We start from the raw sequence: 17,741 nt of genomic DNA on the forward strand, positions 1-17,741 counted from the left end.
TAAAAATAAAACAGAGAGAAAGGGCTCTCCTCTTTTGGACCTACACCTAGAGGAGAAGGTATTAAATGAGACCAGGAGTATAATAGAGGGTGACAGATGGTACAGAGGAAAAGAAGCAGGCGTGGAGGTAGGAAGTCATCTGATGGCAGGGGCAAGTTCTGATTGGAAGCCTTTATTAAAGAAGTAACATTTGAATGAAGAGCAGAGGAAGGGTACACTAGACAGACCCTGGGGAAGGGAGGGACAGAACGTTCCAGGAGAGGTAACAGCAAGGAGACACAAACACTTGAATTTTCACACTGAGTGAGAAGAAAGCCATGGACCTGTAATCCTTTGGAGGAGTCACATGCCTGACCTACATGCAACATGAGCCATGTGGTTTCTATGTTGAGCCAACGTTGATGTGAGCCAGTGTAGACGCCAGGAGTCTAGTTAGAAAGCCATTGATACAACCTAGTGAAGAGATGCTGGAGACTCGGCCCAGGGATATGGGAAAAGGGGTCTGATTCTACCTTTGAACTTTGATCCTCCTGCCTAGCCTTGCTCATGATGAAATTACAGATGTGTGACACCACATCTGGTGCAGGTACATTTTGATGGAGAGAGAAATGCATGTGTGAAGGATATGCTAGCTTTATTTTAGATTTGAACAGCTGTAAGAGGGAGGTTGTGGGAGGAGCTGGTATTTACTGGAAGAGATGGGGCTGTATTTGAAAGAAGAATGAAGGAAGCGGGGTTCTACAAGCTGGTTCAGCACATAAAGGCACTTATATCCAAGCCTAATTACCTGACACATCCCTGGTACCCACATGATAGAAAGAAATAACCAACTCCCCAATGTGGCCTACTGGTTTCCACATGCATAACATCCTGCATGTGCACACATGTGCATTCACGAATGTGAGGGCACGTACACACATAAACAAATCAAATAAAACATTTTAAAATGAAAGTGTTGGAGACTGCCTGGTCGGCCATTTCACATGCAGGTCTGATGCTCCGAGGAGAGCTCTGGCCTGAAATAGGTGATTGCAAAAAGTCTGCCAGCAGCTTGAGCAGCATGTGCCATTCTGACATTTCACTTACATGAGTATCTCAAAGGATGCGCTGCACTATCATGTTCTGAATGAAGAAGGGTGGAGGCCAACACTGTCCTCCTGGCTGTCCTGGAACTCACTCTGTAGACCAGGCTGGCCTCAAACTCACAGAGATCTGCCTGCCTCTGCCTCCTGAGTGCTGGGATTAAAGTCATGCCAAAACCATTACAGCAGCGTTCCGCTTGTTACCTTGCTGCTCACTTACCACATTCAGCAGCATAATGATACAAAAGTTGATGCATACTGCAGTCCCTGTGGTTGCAACCTGAGAGTTATTCCTGATTAATGCCCACTTAAAGGCAGCGAAAGTGCTGACGGTCACCACCCGGTAAATGACAATCCCGAACACGGCAGCGATCACCACGCAGATCTAGAAGGAAGATGGAGTAAACCTAGTGAGACCCGAATGTCAGGTGTTAGGAAGCAGATTTGTGTTCTGATGAAAAACGAAAACCAAGGGATGGTGATTTTGCTTCCAGACTGTCCCCATGAATAGGGACACTTTTCATCCTGGTGAACACTTTCTCTGGATTTTCTGACAGAGTAGAAAACCACACTGCTTGAAAGGTAAAGACCTGCCCAAGGTAGGGGGTAACACTTTTTAAAGAAGAACAACTGAGTGACTAGACCAATGCATACTTAGGCTTCTGAGTACAATAGTTTGTTTCCTATTCCCATCATTGGAGGATGTAAGTAAAATCCTTCTTGTGTTCTGCAAGACTCCTCCACCCACAGGGCACCATTCTCTCTACTCTCTGGGACCCCCAGCATTTTCTTCTTTGTGAAAAAAATATTCTTTCTTTATTTCTTTCTTTATTTTTTTCTTTGATGAGTGTGTGCATGTGTGTATGGAAGGGGAGGCATGCATGTCATGGTGCGTGTATGAAAGTCAGATAACAACTTATGAGGTCATTTTTCTCCTTCCACCATGTGGGTTCCAGGGATGAAACTCAGGTAGTCGAGATTGATGGCAAGCACCTTCATCTGCTGAGCCATTGTGGCAACCCACAGACATTTTCTCATTGCTTCAAAGGAGTTAAGCATTTTCACTATTCAAGACTATTTCCTTTGTCTATAACACCCATCCACTCATCTCTTGCCCAGAGTGCATACACCTGTACACAGCCTAGGAACCCCCTCCCCTTCATATCTTAGCTTGAGAAACACTGAGAACTGAATCTTTGCCCTGGTACCAGAGCATTGTTCTTGTTGCTAGAGTATGGCACATACACTAATGGGTGTATCCTCTTCCAGGATACTACTGATGATTTCTAACAATTGGTTGGATTACTGTCACTTTCTCCAACTAGAAAGTAAGGCCCAGACAGTATCTTTATACTCCTGGTATGTGTTGTTGAATAAACTAATGATGTGGCAGACACACAGTATCTTACAATTGGATACAAACCTAGACTGAAGCATCTTTTGTTGAAGATTCATGATACTTGGGAATAGTTTATGGTCTATCTTCTATCTTTTTATAAGCTAGTAGAATCTGAGACTCCAAACAGTTTTGGAACTTTCATTCATTGATTCCTAATAAAGACCATGGCCTACTTCATTATCTAAAGCTGGGTTTTAAATCCAGTCCCTGCAATAATATCCACTGATTTATAGTTTCCTTTCCTTACAGTATTTCTGTATAAACTTTATTTTCTGCTCATTTCTGGTGAGAAATACACAAAAAACTGGAGTCTAAACCTTGGCTAGGACTGACCAGGATGACAGGAAGGAACATAACAATAGTTAAACAAATATCTGAATGCTTGTGCTGGTGACAGGGAGGCAGCCAAAGTCTATATTGAAGGTCATACATGGTGTGGATACAAGGGCAGACAGGCCACTGGATTGAGAATCAGAGGACAGGGCTGAGTTATAGCTCTGCTATTAGCCACAAGCTCTGCTTTAGGGTCTGTGTCTGTAGAACAGGAAAACATAATCTATGTATCTAGATCTTATATGAGAAATAAGCCAATAAATACAAATGTGTGCGTGGAAGGCCAAGCATGACATTATTGCTTAGAAGTGTTACCCAAAGAAGGGGATGGGTTTGAGCCCTTCTTTGCAATCTGCCTCTCCTTTCAATTCTGTACTTCTTCTCTGGCTGAAGGAGTATATTGTCTTGGTTCATGGAAGTTTTGCCCTATTTACTGTCCTTTCAATAGAGTACAGTGGGACACGGCAAGAGGGAGGAACAGGAAATTGGAATGGGACACTTCCTTATGAGCAGACCCTGGGCAATCCCTTAACCTGCCTCATCTGTCACCTGGTCATAGCAATGTCATCCATGATCCATCCACGACACCAAATGCAGCAGTGGGGTTAAACTGCAACTGTGTAAAAGTGCTCTATATAATCGTGCAAGCACCTGGCATGATTACTGTTGCTGTATTAGAGGTTTGTATCTTATTAAACTAAAGAAATTTCTTAAAAAAGTTTCAAACCATGAAGAATATTCCTGATGCAGAAACGATAAGTCTGCTGCATTTGTCAGTAAATGCTTGATAAGGTTCTGGCTTGCCCGAAATGGGATTCATCCGCTCTTTCTTGGAATACTTTGCTTCAAACTGGGGGCGTATCTCTTCCTGAAAGACAAGCAGATGTATTCATATGTGCTGAAAAGGTACTCACAATAGGAAATACTCTTTTTATCCCACCATAAAATGGAATTCATAGCTGCCACACCAATCAGCCAGTCGATGAAGTAGGCTTGCAAACACAGCCTTAAACATTTGGAAATTGATCCCTTGAAGAACTCTATTAATATGGTGATCAAGATTCATTATCATCAAAACCAATGTAATTCATTTTTCTTGATAAACTCTCCCTGAAGAGGGAGTGATATTTAAAACCAACTGCTTTTCCTATGCCTAGAGTTTTGGAAATTGTCACTTTTATTACCAGGCAATGACATGGGCAGTGGAATGAAGTCTTCTGAGTAGGCAAATGTTCACAATCTATTTTGTGATTTATACTGACAGTATCATTCTTAGCTTTCTTTTTTAAGCCTAAAATATTTTTATTTTTGTGTGCCTAGGTTTGGGACACTAAAATCCATAGTGGATCTACATTTAATAAGCTCTTATGGGAGGCAATTCACCCTTAACCATAGATACTAAATGTAATCTTAATTGCCCAAACACATTCCAAATGGGGCTGTATCAAGGTTCCTTCAATCCCAAGTCAAGCTGAGATTTTTGTTTCATTGAGCTGAGCCCTATCCCAGTGTGACCAGTTTCCAACTAAAAAGCAATTATGGGATTAGGAAAAGAGAATCAGCAAGAGATCGTACTAGAGCACTTCTGGTTAATTAAGTACATGCTCTACTTGAGTGAATTGGGGAAAGAAGGAAAATGAGCAAACCAGATGGGCTGGAGACTAAGTCCACACAGACAGAGCGATCAGAGGAAAACAGAGACAAGGGAAACAGAAGAGAATTACGGAGAATGGAGAACAGGCCTGCTTTGAGAATGGCCATGCTCTGTAGGAAGACATGTTTACAATGTGCTCAGCCTTCTTTCATTTTATTTCAGGCAGTGAAGTTTGAGGATACAGAGATAAGGACTCTTCTGTTTTCTCCAGAAACTCTTAGTTTCTTAGTATACAGATGTAAGAGCTGCTGCTCACGGTCTCCTTGTTGACCCAAGCATTGCTTCCAAACACAGAAAACCATTTTTCTGAAGGATGTTTATGAAACATAGGAGTGACTGTCTTTCAGAATTATTATTAAAGAATTACTGAAAAATCCCAGTGTCATTCATCAAAATTCCTTGTTGCATATCTTAAATAGATACGACAAAAAAAGGAACTGAGCAAAAAAAAAAAAACAAACAAAAACAAAAACAAAACAAAAAACAAAACCCCAGCACATTCACAGAATATGAAGAAAGCCTGTCAAAATTATCTCTCTTGTCAATCTAATAACAGGGCTAACATTTCCATAATCTGTGTTTCTAAAAGCCTTCTGTTAATATAAAGAAACACACATATGTTCCTCTAGGAAAGAAAACACCCATAGTAGCTATATAATATTATAGTTTTATTACATGGCTCACAGGCATATCAAGGCTCTGATGATTTGGGACTAAGGGGAGCTCAGAGAACATAAGGGTTAGGCAAAAATGGGTGAGGCCCAGATAAAGTAGGGTCCAATGGAAGGATGTGGTAATCGAGTCTAGCAAGAACCAATTGGTCAAGAAAAGAGAACCAGAATTGGGTACAGATTGGGAAAGAACACAATATACTGAGCTAGAAGAGGAAATGGGAAACAAAGTGATTGGGAAGAGAGCAGACGAAGTAGAGCCCAAAGGGCCGAGCTTGCCCTCATTGGCAGCTTGAGCTGCAGTTGACCCTACATTTGCCCACACCACCAAGAAGGCTGCCTGGAGCAGCTTCTTCTCAGCCTTTAGCCCTTGATGTAATTGTGAACTTGCGCACATCTAGGGGCTGGTGTGGGTCCTGGGCTCACAGAAATGTTTCCTCAAGTAGTTCTCTAAGGTGTGTTTCATATGCCCAGTGATAATAAACTAACAACTGCCTTCTACCAAAGTAAGAAAATGGGTGATATGTAAGGACTGTCCTCCTGAACCCCATGTTTCTATGCCTATTAGAGAAATGTCTCTTGACCTATGGATTTTAACTCACTCATGTGTCAGAACAGAGCTCAAGCACATGGGTTTGATGGTGGTATTGCCAAATGATGCCAGCCTCCCTCATCTCCTGCCTCATGGTAAAGTTCCATTATGTAACCCAGGCTGGCCTTGACTTGAGATCCTCCTGCCTCAACCTCCCAGATGCTAGGATCATAGGTATGTCACCCAGACCTTCTTTATATAACTTGAAAAACTTCTTTCAAATACAGGTATTCAAATTGCTTTCTGGATAACCTGACTTCCATCATTTAGTGGAGGGCAGCAACTCAAGGGGTGCATTTTTTGGGGTTGTGCTCTAAGATATTCTGAGGTAAGTGGTACAAACCTCCTCCTCCTCCCAGTCTATCAGATCCCAGTCATAAGCAATCACTGCTCGGCGTCTTTTCCAAAATTCCAGGAAAACGGTGGCTGGAACAGAGAACAAAGGTTGTTTCAAGCAAAAAGCAATATTGTTTCAGTGAATAAGGAAGGCACCGCTGACAATGTGGTTGTTTGGATCCTTTTTTGTTTGTTTTGTTTTTTAAACCAAAATTTCTAAGTCAACACCATTTAATTAGGAGAAATTTTGAGAAATACTGAACTTGAGTCAAATATAACAAAGTTAGAGATTTTGCCTGGAATTAAAGTAAAAGGCTTGCAAGCTGGGGTAGATTTAACATAGACGAAGATCTTGGAATAAATAATACAGGAAACTTTCCTGACAATATCTTGGCTACTGATACAATATATATATTTTTAAATATAAAAGGCATCCAGGAATAGAAAGACAACCCCCAAACTCAGCATACAGTTGATAGGCAGTGATTTCTTGTTCCCAAATTCTCTTCAGAGAAAAGTATACAAAGTATTTTAACCACATTTAGATATATGTAAACATATTTGTACTTAATATAAATATCCTAGCCAGGCATGGTGGTGCATGGTGGTGCATGGTGGTGCATGCTATTGATCCCAGTACACAGGAGGCAGAGTCAGGAACTCTGTGAGTTCCAGGCCATCCGGGTCTACATAGTGAGTTCCAGGACAGTCAGGACTATATAGAGAAACCCTATCTCAAAAATTGAAATACAATAAAATCCCTTTGTTATAAGGATATTAAAGTGTGATAGAAGAACATGTAGTCACAACTCTTGGATGTTTTTTCCATCAACATCACCAAAATAATAATATCAAAGTTTGAAATTAAGTATGCTTCTCTTTTGTCTGGTAAATTTTTATGACTTCTACTTACACTGTTTGACTGAATGGGCTTCACAGGAAAGATCACCAACTATTCTCTGAGATACATTCCTGGTGCACAGCAAAAGGATTGTTGCTGGGAACATGTTTACTCAACAATACTTTAAACGGTATGGTGGTCCAAGAGACTGGAGTGGGTACTTATGTAAGAGAGAAATTACTTTAATTGATGCTACAGAAAGATGTTAGGTCTTTGTATTAGAATGGTCTAGTCACATCTTAATGAATATAGACACTTTACTATGGGGAAGAGAGGTTAAATTTCATGTGGTTGTTCGGATACTACTTTGAAGACCTATATTTTATTTCCCTTATAGATCTTAGAACAGTCTCAAGCTATTTGCCTAAAACTCTGTTAATTTTACTTATAAAAGAGGGTTTTTCATTTTCTCCTCCTTTCTACCCTCATCCCTGCTTTGTACTATTACCTAACCACAGTGAGGTTCACCTGAGGCATTAACCTCAATCCCAAACAGCAATCCTTTTATGACATTAAGTTGACACGTTAGGAAAATATAAGACGTCTTCCTTCTTAGCACAGGTAGGAATGGGGGTAGGGATTATGTAAATTAGTACTCAAATACAGTAACCTCTTCTTTCTGTGTGGTATACATTCCAACACCTCTACAGATGCCTGAAATTGTATATGGTACCAAAGTGTGTGTATTCTATGCCTTTTACTATTTGTTCTTATTGCCGATATTAGCAACCCAACACTCACTTTTTCTTTCTCATTAAGTAGAGAATTCCCGTATTTTTACCTCAGGAAGCATTTTATGACATCTCTCTGGCGTATACACAGGAACAGCATTGGTATTCTTCAGGTCCATTATTAAGACCATTCATAAGAAAAACAACTTCCACACAAGCCTTGTCATACTGTGACAATCTGATAACTGAGGCGGCTTCTTGGAGTAACTAGAAGATGGGTAGCACATACAATGTGGATACTCTGGATGGAGCTGAAACACCCCATGGAAAGATGGAGGTGGGCTGTGTAAAATTTCATCATCTAGTTCAGAACAGTGTACAATTTAAAACGTAACTTATTTCTGGAATTTTCTATCTACTATCACTGAATCATGGTTGACCAGAGGAAACTAAAATAGAAAGAAAACAAACAAAACCAAACAAATAACAGCTAAGGCACTATTAGGCCAGAACACTTTTTAGCTTAGACTCACATACAGATGAGAAGACTGATATTGTGAGCTCATATGGGGCACTTAATGGTGAAGATACACACTATACTTAATTATTTTCTGAAGTAGAACAATCATTGTCAAATAAATTTGCAGCAGGTTGTTACAATTTTTACTACAGCCATTTATTACATTAATTTATTGAAACTAGACATGGCCATAATCCACATGATCCTAAATAACAGGCTTCATTTGGGATTGAAGATTTAGAAGGAAGTAGATAATGCTTCCTCAGGCTTCCTGTTTTGTTTTGTTTAGTTTTTCCTGGATGGAGAGAGAAGATGAAGGCATATGACAGAAGAAACCTAGCCATTCATCTGAATGAAATAAGGACTGCCTGCTGAGATTCCACGGAAGGCCAGGGGTTTGTGGATGAAAGCTGATTTGGCTTCTTTCTGGAAAATACAGCCAATGGCTGAATTCTGCAAACAGGAAGAAAGAAGTCACTGAGTGACTACCCCAACTCATGTAGGCATTTAGAATTGCTCAGCAGAAACACTCTCCCCTTTGATTATTTCTTAATCCCCATGCTGTATTCCCTAACTATCACACAGCTAGGAAACAACAGAGCTGGAATTTTGTCCTGATTTGTCACCTGTCTTTTAACTACTAGATTACAGTTTAATTTAAACTTCTATTGAAGTGACAAGATTCTAAGAGAAAGAGGGGCGGGAGTACTGTGCTGAAATAGTTGTAACTATGAAGGGCTGGCTATTCCAGGTAATAGGTTCAGTGGGGGAACCTGGCATTTACTTGTATCTTTCATACAGATCTGAAATCTTCCAGAGGGCCCAGAAAAACCCAAACTTATTCCAAAAGCTACAGGGGAGACAATGCTACATTTTTTTTTTTTTTTGTCTACTGGTAATATAATTGTTTTTGAAATTTGACTCTTTATCTTTTAAATGCCTGTTCTGGAATGGCAAGAGAAGAAGTATGCTGCCTGTTAGAAAATAACTGTATTATTTAAAAAAAAAATTATTTTTTATTTTTTCATTTTTCTTTATTAAGACATTTTCTACTCACTCCACATACTATCCACAGATCCCCCTCCTTCCTCCTCCCACCCCCCACCAAAAAAAAGAAATGGCCTAGAAAATGTTTTACAATAGAGACAGCAAGGAAGATTTGCTAATAAATAAATCAAGCCACTATGGCAGCACTCTATGCTCCTGGCACTTTCAGCCCTGGACAAGCCACCTATAAGAAAAAGAAAAAGGCCCTGCAGAAGGACCAATGTGCTTATTGCAAGGAATTGGGGCACTAGAAAATGAATGGCCCCAGAAGAAATGGGTAGGCCCTCCTTAGACACAAGTAAGCATTCATCAGCCAAAACCAGTCCTGACTCTGGAAGAATACGGGGGTATGTTGCTGTGGGATGTCCTGTATGCTGTAAATATAGGCTGCTATAATTGATTGATAAATAAAACACTGATTGGCCAGTAGCCAGGCAGGAAGGCTAGTGTAGGCGGGACAAGGAGGAGGAGAATGCTGGGAGGTGGAAGGCTGAGGTGGGGAGACGCTACCAGCCGCCACCATGAGGTGCAGGATGTAAAGTACCAGTAAGTCACGAGCCACAGGACAAGGTATAGATTAGTAGAAATGGATTAATTTAAGTTATAAGAACTAGATAGCAAGAAGCCTGAGCCATTAGGTCAAACAGTTTAAATAATAATAATTAAAAAGAAAATAACTGTAAAGGTATTTCCCTTACAATTGAAAAATTAAGAGACATACAGATCTTATGGTTTAACTCCCCTGCTAACTTGTCAAAAGCTTGAGTTGCACTTATATAAATAAAAACAAGAATAAAGACTAGGTAAAATCGGCAGTATGCATGAAAAGGAATGGGTAGTTTTTATTTCTGAATGGGGGGACCTCTCTCAAAGCATCTGATGATGATTGGCTGCTCCCAAGCCAATCTGATGACTCAAAGCATCTTCAGGAATAAGATTCTTGCTGGAGACACAGCTAGGTTGGTGGAGGTCTTGTTTTGTAAACATACGGTTCCTGCTCTCCAGGACATAATAATAATAATAATAATAATAATAATAATAATAATAATAAGATTGATAAATATACAATAGTTGATAGTAATTATTATTGATTATAATTTATTATTGATTTAATAAATGTATTAATATTATAAGTAAACAAGATTCTCACTTTCAAGAAAATGTAGAATGAATTACTTCACACATACAACCACTTTCCCCACCAATACTAATTTCTTTTTAAAAATGAAATTAGTAACACTAATAGATTTAATTTTTGTCAGTCCTTTATAACTTTCTGAGAATGTTTGTTTGGATAAGAGGTGGAGAACTAGACCAGTATGCTTCTCCCAAGATATAAGAAACAGAGAAATGAGGGCAATTCCTAACAGCCTCACTTGTAAAATCCACACATACAAAAAGCACTGAGCTAAGAATTATAAACTCAAAGCTAAGAAGGCCACAGAGCACAAGACTGCAAAAGGGAAAAAAAATCATTTAATAGGGAGTTGGGGATTGGAAAAAATTGAGGTCAGTACACCAGGTAAAACGGCAGACATTTCTCAGGTCTCATTGGCTGGGTTGCAGAAAAAGTCCCACAATTTTCAAGAGAAAAATAAAAAATAAAAATCTTCACATAAACCATATCAGCATCAAAATAACAGCATTAAATATTGTTATTAGAGAACCCAAGCAACGTATTTTTGTAATACATTTACTAATTTACAAGACCCAACAGAAGCTAGTATAATCATTTAAATGAGAAGCTGTAAAGTTTATGAGATACCGTGATATGTCAAAATGAGTTAATTCCAGAGTCCAGGAAGCTAGGAATGAAGACATATTTTAATAAGATCAAAGCTAACTGTTGGTGCCAGAACCTTTGAAATGAGCACATGAATTTATATGCAGGACAAGGGATTCACAACTCACAGGGAGTAAAAGCCTGAGAAGCCAATTTGTTAAAGTCTGATCTACCATAAAACACTCTAAAAACATCCTGATGGAAACCCAGTGTCTAGGGGTGTTCTATGTAATACAATCAAACACTGCTGGTTAATCAAGCTGAAAGAAATGGTTCTCAAGAAGCAGGCCCCTCCCTCCATTCACTTAACAATCATTGACTCCATTAATTCAAAAGTCCCAAATAATTGGTTAGATGTAGTGATTTTCACACTTAAATGAGACATGATAATACATTTGGTTTCACAAGCATCATGACAAAGGGATTTTTTGTTTTTTTGAGGGTTTCTATGTGTAGTTTTGGTGCCTGTCCTGGATCTTACTCTGTAGACCAGGCTGGCCTCAAACTCACAGAGATCCGCCTGGATCTGCTCCTCAAGTGCTGGGGTTAAAGGCATGCGCCACTGCTGCCTAGCCAACACAGGGATTCTTGAAAGTCATTTTAAAATATTCTCTTGGAAGGTCTTGTTCACTCCATTTATGATGATTGAAAGTTTTGCTGGGTATATTAGTCTAGGCTGGCATCCATGGTCTCTTAGTGTCTGCATTATATCTGTCCAGGTCCTTCTGGCTTTCAAAGTCTCCATTGAGAAATCGGGTGTTATTCTGATGGGTTTGCCTTTATAAGTCACTTGGCCTTTTTCCTTTGCTGCCCTTAATATTCTTTCTTTATTCTGTACGTTTAGTTGTTTAATTATCATGTGGCGAGGGGACTTTTTTGGGGGGTCTAGTCTGTTTGGTGTTCTATAGGCTTCTTGTAACTTCATAGGCATTTCATTCTTTAAGTTGGGAAAGTTTTCTTCTATGATCTTGTTAAATAATGGCTGTGGAGCCCCCAGCTGGATCAGGCCCTCTGGATAAGTGAGACAATTGAATAGCTTGAACTGTTTGGGAGGCATCCAGGCTGTGGGATCCGGACCTGTCCTTAGTGCATGAGCTGGCTGTTTGGAACCTTGAGCTTACACAGAGACACTTTGCTCAGCCTGGAAGGAGGGGACAGGACCTGCCTGTACTGAATCCACCAGGTTTAAATGAATCCCCAGGGGAGTCTTGGCCCTGGAGGAGATGGGAATGGAGGGGAGGGGATGGGGGGAAGGTGGGGGTGGGGATGGGGGTGAGGGCGGGAGGGGGAGGACAGGGAAACCCATGGCTGATGTGTAAAATTAAAACACAAATATAATAATAATAAAAAAAAGAAAAAAATATTCTCTGTCCCAAATGTATTTTCACATTCTGTATTATTCACCAATGTTGGAAAAGTATGGAAGAGAATACCATTTCTCCAAGTCACATTAGCTTTGGGAATTCTGACACCATTTCTGAGCTGGTAGCTAAGGGAATTCACAGGCATTGGAGTTTTTTCCCCAGGGACTACAGTTTCATGGGGTCTATTAAGGGTGTGCTTCCTTTTTGTAAAAAGGGAGCAAACTTCAGTGGTCTGGGGACTTTCACTTTCATGCTTGAGGGATTAACTACTAAACTATAATAAAATAACTATTACCCACATGGCTAAAAGACAGTGAAGAACTGCAATAACTGAGAGGTAATTGTAGCTCACTCAGGGTTGCTACATCAGCTCATTGCCTGGAGTCACCAGGACCAAAATAATGGTCTTCATGTGTCAGGGAGAAGGCCATCAAAGTGAGGCAGGGTACTAGCTAGAAGACCACCTGGGGAAGACTTGAGAGAAAGTAGTGTCTTCTGGACATGATAGGACCACTGGACGCATGAACATATGACAGCTATGGTTGCCTATACATGACCTGCACAAGAGCAAGCTGGTCAATGTTCTAGTGTGGAGGGAGAGGTGTCTTTACAGCCCTACCCCTAACTGAGGAGCTATTGATGGTTGATGGTAAAGAAAGTCAGTTTTCTTAAAGACTCTGCTAGGCTAACCATGATACCACACCCACGAGTATATATATATATATATAAAACAAACTGGTCTTAACGGACAGAGAGGTATCAAAAGAAGAAATTAAAATGGCTAAGAAACATCTCAAAAGTCCTCATCATTCTTTTTTTTTCTTCCGAGACAGGGTTTCTCTGTGTAGCTTTGCGCCTTTTCCTGGAACTCACTTGGTAGTCCAGGCTACCTCGAACTCACAGAGATCCGCCTGCCTCTGCCTCCTGAGTGCTGGGATTAAAGGCGTGTGCCACCACCACCTGGCCCTCATCATTCTTAACAAGTTGCAAAGTGCAAGTGAAAACAACTTTGAGACTTCATCCTATCCTATTCAGAATGGCTAAGATCAACCAAATCACAAGCAATGAAGGCTGGCAAGTGTGTGTGTGTGTGTGTGTGTGTGTGTGTGTGTGTGTGTGTGTGTGTATGTGTGTTTGTGTAACACTCATTCACTTTTGGTGGGAATGCAAATTGGTACAGCAATTCTGTCAATTAGCGTGGAGAATTCTTACACAGCTAAAAATAAATCTACCACATAATAACCCATCTATACCACTTGTAGGCATATGTCCAAAGGACTCAACACCTACCACATAGATACTCTCTCAGCTATGTTCACAACCTGCTCTATTCACAATAGCTAGGAAATGGAAATAACCTAAATGCCACTGAACAGATGAATGGGTAATGAAAATATGGTACATATACATAACGGAATAATCTTCAGCTGTAGAGAAGAATTAAATAATTAAAATTTTCAGTAAAGGGATGGAATTAGAACATATCATACATATGTGAGGTAACCCAGACTTAGAAAAACAAGCATTGGTTTGTCTCTTATCTGTGGTCCCTAGCTTCAACTCTTCCAGTGTAAATGCAGATCTCACCCCAATCCAAGAAGCCCCTTGCTGCAGCAGTGGGAGATATTGCAGATGGCCAACAAATGCACTGAACAACTGACTGTGGGTACCCATTCTCCACTGATAAACCTGAAAGTGCAGTCCCCACACTTAGGGCTCCGGGAGCATCATAAAAGAAGGGGCAGAAAGACTGTAAGTCAAAGCACCAGGGAGTCTGCCATGAGACCATGTCTCCTAGAAATAACAGGGAAGCTACAAACAGGAAACCTCAACAATAAGTCCACCTAAACAAGACCTGAGCAATGATAACACCCATAGACACACTAACGTGGAAGTTAGCGTATTTGTATGGAAGGAGAAACCTCATGGGGCCCCATCCCTTGACCAAGAGCTACAGGCAATTAGCAACTTGCTGAAAGAGAAAAAAACAGTCTTCCCTGGGGGTGGGCTCCTTAATTGGTTATCCAGTATCAAGTGGTCAGCCCTGAAAAAGAAATATATATGCAACACTGAATAGTTAGCAGGTTGTATTTATATGTATGTATATATGCAATAATTATATATATATATATATATATATATATATATATATATATATATATATATACAGTAAAGAGAAGGAGGTCATGAATTTGAGTAGGGGAGTAAAGAAATATGTGGAAGGAGTTGGTACATACAGATCATATATGTATATATATATATATGATATATATATATATATCATTACCCCTCATCCTTCCAACTGGGAAAAGCTCAGACACTCTTCAACATGTTGAGCTACCTTCTGTACAGTGCTCTAGGTTCTGTGAGCTGTCACCCATGCTGGGGTGGGCTCTGGTGATGCAGCTTTGAGTCATTTCTGCTCCTTTAAGTAATTCCTCAGCCACGTTTATGTAAGTAACCCTAGTAAAACTCACTGATCCACCAAACTGGACTATGGTGGTATCCAAACTTTGGTCTGTCATTAGTTCCCTACCTCAAGTGAGTAGATGTTAGTTCACACCACTCCAGGGATTATATCAGCCAACAGCACCCAGTGTCCAGTGACAAGGAGTGTATAGTCTGCTACTAACCAAGATCTTAATTTATGTGCCCCATGTAAGAGACTTGGAAAGGGCTCTAGAATGGGACAGACAGTATCTAGCTAAAACACCAGACTCCATTTTTTATTAGCTACCTTGTAATTTTGAATAAGCCAAGGAGCTTCTCTGGGCTTCTAAGTCCTTCCAGTTATAAGATGGAAAAAGTGATTCATTCTGATGGTTTCTGAGAAAGTGATGAACTGTCATATGTACACACACCCACACATAGTGGATGTTTTTTAATCATATGCTTTTTCTCTTTTGACTATAAAATACTATTTTAACTAATTAATTTTTTGTTTGATGTTTTTTTTTATTAATTATGTGACAATATTGCTTTTTTGTTGGACATGTGGATAAGATTACAAAAGATGAAGTTATACAATCTCCAGAAACAAAAGCCCAATTACAATAACATTAATTTAGAAAGAGGCAGATTTCCTTTTCTAATCTCTCACAAAATTGTACAAAACCTTTCAATTTGTACAAAGTATCCACTACCTTGTCATTTTTGACTGGAGGACTTATAGTGCCCCATGGTTCACCTCATTGCTTTTTTGCTGGGGTTAATTTTTAAAACATTGAAAAGTAAAAAAAAAAAAAATTAAGGAAAAAAAAAGAGGATTCAGAAGAGGATTTGCCCATGAAGATCAGAGAGAGATAATGTACTTCCTGAGTGCCAGGTCTCTGCCGGCATCTGCTTTCCTAATGATCCTTCCTTTCTCTCCAGGGAGAGAAGCTAATTTAGTCCACAATTATCCTGTCCCTCAACTCCTGTGAACACAAAAGGGCACAGAGAGAAGAGCCATATTGTACCTTTCGTCCAGAGTCCTCTATTAATGCTGTAACTTGTAGATCTCCATGGAGCCCCCCTGACGTACATGTGGGAACATGAGCAAACTAACGTGCATGCCAGGGGTGGGGACAGTACTGCAGACTGGCCCCAAAGGGAGTTTGATTGTTCAGCTGGTGAACACAAAGCAAACACAGTGAGCAGCACATCCACCCAGAGGTCTTGGCAAATCACTCTGTCTCATCAGCTTGTGTCTTAGCAATTATCCTGAAAATAGAGTGCGTTTGTTTTCTTAAATGCTGTAACGTGTCAATCCTAAGACATGATCCTGACAGGATGAGCCTGAGCTCCATTTAGAATTTATGTACCTCTACAAAACATCACCATCCCAAAGCAGTGAAAGTGAGGTTCAGGATGAACATTATGTTTTGTAATCTGGAGGCTGGGCTCTCCAAAGCTGAAGCAATTGCTTACAAATAACACCCATGCGTATTACAAAGCTAAGGAGCTATATAGACAGACTGCTCATGTTAACTGTTGCCTTTGCTTTATGCTGGCTTCTACTTCAGTTTCCTCGGCTATTGCACGAGCATAGTAGCTTTCTTGAAGGTCCTGGTGGGGATTAAATGAGATATGTACAATGATTGTGACTGTGTATATCAATAACCACATACTACTAATATAGCTGTGATTGTTTTTGGTTGTTCTAGATCACTGCAAAAGATACATGTCTTTCTGCAAAGGACTACCTGGGATGATGGATTCTTGCTTGCAAATGAGCACATTTCTTAGAACAACATAGGACTTGAGCAATAAGTTATCAATCAAGATGAAGCAATTTAGAGGGTGAATTATCTAAGGTTTGCTTTGCCTAGAGTTGCCCTAAAGTGTTCCTCTGTGCCAAAAATGTCTTAGAGGAACAGACTCATACTTCTACCAGACTCATACTTCATATATTCCAAAGCACAGAGCTGTCTCCAACTTACCCATTTGTAATCTTAGGATCTTCTCAACTCCATGCTCCACCACCCAGTCTATCTGAGCAAAGGGACCATCGATAAAACTTAGCTGTCATTCATAGGACTGGACAACTTGCAAAAAATGCAGTCTCTTTTTACAATAGCATTATTGGGGAAGAGGTGACATGTTCTACCTTCCAGACAAAGGGCATTCTACCAAAATTTCACTTCAGTATAAACTTAGAGGTTAAGTTGTTGGAGGATAAACCTTATCTCACTCAAAAGATCTATCAGGGGGTATCTGAAATTGGAGAAATATTGAAGTAGGTATGGGAGGTTTGTATTTAATTCTTCTTGAATGACACCTGGAGACTACTCATTGTACATAAACATACCTCACCACCACTAGTAGACTAGTGTAGAAGTAAGAGCTAGCCTTTGGGAATACTGCACGAGGATGTTTATGGCAGCTTTGTCCCTGGCTATGAGTAAGCACTTTCTAATATCCACCATTATGCCTGGAAGCTACTTCCATTTTATATGTGGCTGGGACCAGAAAAAGTTAGATACCACAGACTGAAGAAATAAGTTGATTTTCCAAAGTCATTTCATTTGTAACAATGGCAAAACTTAAGCACCAGTTACCTATTATATTTTCTGATCATGATACCTATATATTCTAGGGAGGCAAGATATGTATTATTTTTGATCTTGATCTCAGTCCTGGAGCCAAAACTCTGTGCAATCATTGGCTTAGTTCTTTTTTTCTCCTCCTCTCCCTATTTGCAAGGGATACAAATGCATTGAGGTTTTTTTTTTTGTTGTTGTTGGTTTTGGTTTTTCGAGACAGGGTTTCTCTGTGTAGCTTTGCGCCTTTTCTGGATCTCACTGTGACCAGCCTGGCCTCAAACTCACAAAGATCCACCTGCCTCTGCCTCCCAAGTGCTGGGATTAAAGGCATGTGTCACCACTGCCCTTGCATTGAGGATTTAAG

At 40.0% G+C, this 17,741-nt stretch overlaps 1 protein-coding gene across 4 annotated transcripts in view; it reads right to left on the reverse strand.

The window, feature by feature from the left end:
- Ano4 (anoctamin 4) overlaps positions 1 to 17,741 on the reverse strand; it is a 300,336-nt gene that overhangs the window by 37,398 nt on the left and 245,197 nt on the right. For all 4 annotated transcript variants that reach the window (XM_036169504.1, XM_036169505.1, XM_036169502.1 and 1 more), the window contains 3 exons: positions 6,075 to 6,157; positions 3,542 to 3,682; positions 1,303 to 1,467 (listed from right to left, as the gene is read on the reverse strand). In XM_036169504.1, the coding sequence (XP_036025397.1) occupies positions 1,303 to 1,467; positions 3,542 to 3,682; positions 6,075 to 6,157 (389 nt within the window). The remainder of the gene's footprint in view (positions 1 to 1,302; positions 1,468 to 3,541; positions 3,683 to 6,074; positions 6,158 to 17,741) is intronic.

Source organism: Onychomys torridus, chromosome 20 (assembly GCF_903995425.1).
Source record: "Onychomys torridus chromosome 20, mOncTor1.1, whole genome shotgun sequence".
NCBI lineage: Eukaryota > Metazoa > Chordata > Mammalia > Rodentia > Cricetidae > Onychomys > Onychomys torridus.